This window comes from Humulus lupulus, chromosome 4 (assembly GCF_963169125.1).
Source record: "Humulus lupulus chromosome 4, drHumLupu1.1, whole genome shotgun sequence".
Lineage (NCBI taxonomy): Eukaryota > Viridiplantae > Streptophyta > Magnoliopsida > Rosales > Cannabaceae > Humulus > Humulus lupulus.
This window is the reverse complement of record NC_084796.1, coordinates 3,566,246-3,573,405: the sequence shown is the minus strand read 5'-3', so window position 1 is coordinate 3,573,405 and position 7,160 is coordinate 3,566,246. Positions and strand designations below refer to the sequence as shown.

The 7,160-nt window shown below is 38.3% G+C and overlaps 1 protein-coding gene across 5 annotated transcripts; it reads left to right on the top strand.

The window, feature by feature from the left end:
* The first annotated feature begins 3,926 nt into the window (after positions 1-3,926).
* Positions 3,927-6,625, top strand: LOC133829693 (uncharacterized). 5 transcript variants are annotated; one of them, XM_062259459.1, is made up of 3 exons: positions 3,927-4,111; positions 4,259-4,351; positions 4,458-6,625. In XM_062259459.1, the coding sequence occupies exon 3, from the start codon at positions 4,506-4,508 to the stop codon at positions 6,036-6,038; it is 1,533 nt and encodes a 510-aa protein (XP_062115443.1). In that variant the 5' UTR covers positions 3,927-4,111; positions 4,259-4,351; positions 4,458-4,505; the 3' UTR covers positions 6,039-6,625. The 5 variants fall into 5 exon arrangements, with proteins under 5 accessions (XP_062115443.1, XP_062115440.1, XP_062115441.1 ...); XM_062259456.1 differs by having other exon boundaries at positions 3,928-4,111; positions 4,472-6,625; XM_062259457.1 differs by having other exon boundaries at positions 3,928-4,111; positions 4,248-4,351; positions 4,472-6,625.
* Positions 6,626-7,160: the final 535 nt, after the last annotated feature.

Sequence of the window (7,160 nt, the reverse complement as noted above, 5' to 3'; positions counted from 1 at the left end):
TAAATTTATAGTAATGTGCACTTAATATATTTTTTTTTTTTACAGTGGGGATTGTGGTGTGTATGCTATCAAGTATATTGAGCATCTAATGGTCGGTCTTCCATTGGAAGCTATCTGCGATGAAAATATGGAGGTGTTCAGGAACAAGTGGACCACAGACTTGTGGTATCAAAATTTGTTACCTTGATGATTGTATATATACAGGGTCTTTACATGTACAGTTTGTTGTTCACATTTTTTTATAATTTTCATGGGCTGTTATCGAGCTAATATCAAGCTATATCGAACTGTTATTGAATTATCAAAATTTGTTACCTTCATAAAAAGAGTTTATTAATACAACAAGTTCAAATGGGAAAAAAGAGTTTAAAGCCTAGCTTTGCCATAAACATAACTTTTCAGAAAAATCAAATAAAAAGAGTTTATTAATACAACAAGTTCAAATGGGAAAAAAAAGTTTAAAGCCTAGCTTTGCATGTAGCCCTGTTGTGGCCAAGACCACCACACATGCTACACTTGCGATGACTGGGAATGATTTCTCCATTCGATGGAGTGCGGTTTGTCTTCCTTCTTCCCACCTTATTCTTCTTCGGTCGACCAACTGGTTGTTTTTCAACGGGAACCCCAACTTGCATTTTCTCTATGTTCTCGGGAACTTCCCAATCATCCTCATTGCCAGTTGGGTAAATTGTTTCTTTGTAAGACTCCCTCCACATCTCAGTAGTGTAATATGGTGAACACAGTGAGTAAATGTTGACATTGCGCAACATGGCCGCAGCCACACCATGAACACAAGGGTAACCCATTATTTGAAACTGACCACAAGAGCATGATTTGGTCATCAAATTCACCTCACCATCACCTTCTGGGTCTACCACATGAAATTCAAACTGTCCAAGAGGATGGACTTTCAAGTACCTTGCATCATCCGCAATGCCTGAGACATCTTTCTCATATGTTGTTGCTAATTTCGATGTGCACTTCTCTACCTCCTCACGACGCGCGGCAAACCATGACTGAATTGTGAAACGAATGAATTCCACAAAAGTAGTGACTGGGAAGGTTCTTGCGTCTCTGGTTTTGTTGTTGAAACTTTCAGCGTAGTTGCTTGTCATTACATTGTATCGATTCCCAGGAAAGTATACACGAGTCCACTTATCGAAGCCAATACCCTCGAGATATTGAGCTATGGCAGGATCCATTTGCTTTATATTATTGAAGAACCTGTGAAATTTTGACTTCCGAAATGCATATGCCGCATTATACATCTCCTTGTGACAGTGATCGGTCTTGAACTTAGCGATTACATTCATACTTATGTGATGGTAGCATGCGCCGTGGTAGGCATCGGGGAAGACCAACTCAAGAGCATGAATAATGCTAGCATGCCTGTCTGAAACAAAAGACAGATTATCAACAACTCCAATGGCTTCCTTCAATTTCATCATGAAATACTTCCAAGAAGCATGATTCTCACTGTCAACAATCGCGAATGCAATTGGATAAATGTGGTTATTCGCATCCAATGCGACAGCACACAACATGTGGCCACCGTACCTTGACTTTAAGAAAGTGCCGTCCACACATATAACAGGACGACATGATGTAAATCCCCTTCTACAAACTCCGAGTGAGAAGAAACAGTAAAGAAAGCGACCGTCATCTGTGACAAAATCAGTAATTGTACCTGGATTCTTTTGCTGCAGCATGTACAGGTAAGAAGGTAACTTGGAGTACGATTCTTCAGGTGTCCCCCTAACATAACCGAGTGCCTTCTCTCTGCATCTCCAAGCCTTAATATAACTCATATCGATCCCAAAATTATTCTTCATATCCTCCTTTATGCTGTTTGGTGGATAGCTAGTGCCATCAGTAGCATATTTGTTCTTGATAAGGTGCCCAATGACAGAAGGTGCTGCTTGACGGTGGTCTTTTTGTCGCAATTCTAGTGAGCAAGTATGTACACTATTATAAACAGTGATCTCAAACATCTCTGATCGCGCTACTTTTTTCCCTCTTATTCTCCAACCACAATCAGGATCCTTGCAGGTGATATACAACACATCAGTACCAGACTTCTTAACCATAAACTCAAAATTATTCTTCATTGCAAAGAGAGCCGCTTTGGTTTTCAATTCCATCTTGTTCTCAAATGTCTTCCCAAGATGTAATTCCCCCAACGCTATACCGGATGAGGGTGATTCAGAACGACTACAAGCTATGATATCTTCTTTTGTAAACATGGGAGCACTCCATTTTCTGTGATCTTCTGTTGAACATATTGAAATGTTCCCTGTATAGTTATATTCTGTTCCACCATGACGACTAGAGCTGGTGCCAGGTGTTCGGCGTCCTTGACTTGGTGGGTTCGTCCGTGCAATATGACGTATTGGTTGTTCTTGTGCTTCTTCTACTTGCAAATGTTCAGCTAATAGATCATCATCCACCGAATTGTCTCCTAATTCCTCATTGTGTTCGGCTACCGGATCGTCATTCACATAGGGGTTGTACTCATACTGGTTGTCCCTCAGGTCACCAATAGGAAATCCTAAAGTACTGGCTGCTCCCTCAGGTCCGGGAGTGGAATATGGGTCTGCAATGACAATCTTTTTAACAGGAGTGACACACAAGGCCAACCTTTCTTTAGATGTTACTCCTATGAATGCACGGACACCAAGATCACTTTCAACATGAACGGGTGTAAACGGTTGGTCGCCACAAGTGTAAGGAACCTCCAATTTCAACTCATACATCTGTTTATCAACTTTAAGTTCCTTGTGCAATATGTCAAGAAGTTGCAAGTACGTTACAGTATCCTCCATCGGTATCACCGTGCATTGAGGGTCCTTGAAAATCCACTTATTCCCTTGTAATTCCCAAACACCATTGTAGGATACAAAAACGTAGACAATAGAGCCTGTGTTGGAAAAAAAAACATTAACATTGTCAGGAAAACTGTCATTTTTCCAGAAATGCAATAAAAAATAACATTATCGAGCTTTATCGAGCTATTATCGAGTTGGAATCGAGCTACCATTTCTCAAAACAGAACACAAACCTAACCAAACCCTCCATCGAACCCCTATCGAGCTATTATCGAGTTATCATCGAGCTACCATTTTTCAAAACAGAACATATACCTAACCAACCCTCCATCGAACCCATATCGAGCTATTATCGAGTTAGCATCGAGCTATCATTTCTCAAAACCGACCATAAAACACAACCAAACCCTCAATCGAACCCTATCGAGCTCATATCGAGCTACTATCGAGCTCACATATTATAGATCCATTCGACCCCTTATCGAACCCTTATCGAGTTTCCATCGAGCACTAAACCGAACCTATCGAGCTATTATCGAGCTATTATCGAGCTAACATCGAGCTCTTACAAAGACCTTCTTCTACATACCATCGAACCGTTATCGAACCGTTATCGAGCTTCTATCGAGCAAAAAAATTGCAGAAAACCCAGAAAAACACAGATCGCGGAATCTCTAAAAAAATCCCGAAAAATACACCAATATAGGCTCAGATCTGTTCAAAATAGCCAAAAAAAATGTAAACAAATAATACCCAACACAAAATGTAAAATCTCATTACCCATGGTTTTTCTCCTCCAAAAACTCTCAAAATAGATGTTGCCTTTGATATTAACGAATTCACAGAAACAATGGAGATAACTAACAATGATTTTGACAAGAAAATTATACAAAATTGTAGGTTTTATGGAGATTTCGTGAGAATTAGAGAGAGAGAGGGAGGAGAGTGGAAGAGAAGGTTTTGTGAATTTTTGATATAATGGGAGGGGTATTTTGGGTATGGGAGGAAAGTTTAGCATTAATTTGAAAATATTATTAATGTTGGGATTTTTTGGTAATATTAGGTATTATTAGAGATAAAAAGTGAAATTTCCCTTTCTATTTAAGAGTTGTGATTTTCATTTACTACACATATACATACGTATTAGATGGTTAGTACGTACGATTTGGTAAACTAGCTACTCGAGCCAAACCCAGCTGGACTTTTTATGAGCACAAGCAGTCACAGTTGACTAATAGTTGACTTAAGACTGGAAAAGAACTGGTTATCTATCTCTGCTGCTTCTGGTAAACGCTTTCTCTCTCTCCCTCCCTCAAAATCTAAATCTAAATCAAAATTCGAATATAAGCAGCTTGTAACTTTCAGCTCTTAATCCTTAGTTTTCATTTTTATTTTCTGCTGAGAATGATTTTTACATAGTAGAATAACTGCAGGGTTTGTGAATAACTGGCCGGATTTTTTTCTGGAGCTTGGATTTGTACTCAGAAGAGGAATAAGTTTCATTGACCTCAAAAGTAATATGACTTGTAAGTTTATTTTCTTAGACATTCCTTTTTTTTCCTTGAGCTTGGATTTTTTTTTTTATCTTAGATAATAGCATGATGTCATTAAGCCCTACTGAGTGTATATTAGTTTTACATAAGCAGATTCATTAAAACTCTGAACAAGGGAAAGGAAGATATGGGACATGGGCAAGTACAAAACTTGGCCAACCATGTGAATGAGCTATGGGATATATGGAATCTTCGGGTTTGTCTCATATTGAGCCTATACTTACAAGCTTTTTTAATGTTGGTTGCTTCACTAAGGAAAAGATTAAAGTCAAACTTCCTACACCTCTGGATATGGTCAGCCTACTTGCTAGCAGACTGGATTGCTGCCTATGCTCTTGGTCAAACCGTTCAAAGCCCAGGTGATGACATATATGATCCAAAGAAAAGTGGAGACCTTTACATATTTTGGGCACAGTTTCTTCTGTTGCATCTTGCAGGCCCTGATAGTATTACTTCTTTTTCACCTGGGGATAGTGGAGTCTGGTTGAGGTCACTCTTTGGACTCCTTTGCCAAGTTGTGGCTACTATCTATGGCTTCTTTTTGCTTGCACTTGCCAGAAAGAATAAGCTATGGATCCCTACAATCCTAGTGTTCGTGGTTGGACTTATCAAGTCATATGAGAGGGTAAAAGCTCTAGTTAATGCAGGGTTTGATCGTTTTGGAGAAACCCTCCTGCCAAAACCAGATCCTGGACGTGACTATGAAGAGGCTGTTTTGACATACCGGTCAATGAGAGGTGTCCAGGTTGAAATGCAACCAGATAAAATCATTAGGTCAGTTAACCATTTCACTCATGATCTGATAGAAGTTGATCATGATGACATAGAGCTACTTTGTGCTGCTCACTCTTTCTTTGAAGACTTCAAAGTACTCTTTACTAGCTCCTTTTTAAGCTTCCAAAGTAGAGAAACTAGCCGTGACTATTTTCTTCAGTGTAGTCATTCGGATGCTTTTAGATTGATCGAGTATGAACTCAGCTTTTTGCACGATCTTATGCACACCAAAATGGTTGTGTTACACAACATATATGGATACATTCGCCGGTGTGTTTGTTTCTCTTCTGTCTTGGCAGCATCTATATTATTTTTCCTAACTGATAAGCATGGATACACTAAGTTTGATGTCAACCTTACTCATGCCTTGCTCCTTGGAACCATTTCCTTTGATGTCATATCTCTCATTAAGCTCATTTTTTCTGAATGGTGCATCATTAGAAGTCCATGGATTAGACATCTAATTCCAGCATGTATTTTGAAAAGAAAACGATGGTCAAGATCAGCCTTTCAGTACAACATGTTCAAGTATTGCCTATCTAAACATCAGACTCGAGTTTTCTATAGGTTTGCCAGCCACTTATTCAACTCAGCAGGATTTATGGAAAAATTGAGAGCAATGTGGTATTCTTCCTTTGAGACAGTCACTGAAGACTTGGAAAATTTTATTTTCAAGGAACTCAAGGAGAAATCTTCAAAATCAAATGATTTAAAGGCAGCAAAGGAAGCATGTTGGCAAAGAGGCCTTTCGGCGCTTTTGAAGAATAGTTGCTATACGAAACTTGAATGGAGTATCAGAGAATTCCAATATTTGGAGAGCCTTCTTCTCTGGCACTTGGCTACTGAGCTTTGCTATCATAATCTTAATAAGGACCAGCTTCTGTGAAGGGTTCCAAGAGCAAATCTCTGTTGTTTGATGCCTGCATTCTCGCCAAAGAGCTTCAAAATCTGAAGGAACAGTGGCAGGTAATGGCTCGAGTGTGGATAGAGTTGATGTCTTATGCTGCCATTAGTAGAGGCGGGGAACTTTTGACTTTCACTTGGTTACTCATGTATCATTTGGGTTTAGGAACACAATTCTCCGAGCAGGTATCACATGGTTAATGTTCCCATATATGCACGTAAAGTGTGCATATTAGATTAGGAGAAAGGGCACCAAAAATTTGCTAGTTTTAACTACTGTTGTTATTGTCTATGAACTAGAATCGTCTACTCTTTATCATAACTCCCTCTTAGCCATATTCTCTCACTAACTGGCTGCAATACTTCTTATTAATTTTAGAGTATATATATATAGTTAATAATAATTTGTATACATATAAACAACAAGAATTAAATTAATGAAATGTCTTGTTTTGGATTGTTAAATCAAGCATTGTGTTTGTATTTTGTATTGGGAAGTGCTTACTAACAATTTATAGGGTGGAGGTTCAAATTTCCAACTTTCCATTGAATAAACTACTTTATTATTCATTAATCACCACACAATTAAGTGTATTTCTAACATTTGGTATTGCAAAAGAAAGTTTTACGAACTTCAAACCACTGTGAGGGGTGACAGAACCACTCCTGAATGAGGGGAATTTCAATTGCAGCAGGCCATTCATTCAAGCACAGCGAGTAAGGGAGGAGAAGTGATGCACACGGGGTAAGGAATTGGCGGGGAGTGCTTCTCCTGTCTCCGTTCCCATTTATATTTTTAATCTCTGTCCTTGCCCCATCCCCGCTTATTCCCTGTCGGGAGTGGGGTGGAGAATCCCCACGAGGAACTCATTTATTTAAAAAAATAAATTTTAAAATAAAAATAATAGATTATATTTAAATTAAAATATTGCACAATATTTATTATTTAAAATATTAAACATTATCCTAAATACAATTTAAAATATTAAAAAAGTTACTACTATTACAATAACAATTAAATAAATATATAATATATATATATATAAAATATTACAAAAATATATAAAAATTTAAATAGGCCCGTCGAGGCAGGGAGTGCTATCCC

Excerpts from the sequence above, each read along its gene's own strand:
- LOC133829693 (XM_062259459.1), top strand. The coding sequence starts at position 4,506 with ATGGGACATGGGCAAGTACAAAACTTGGCCAACCATGTGAATGAGCTA.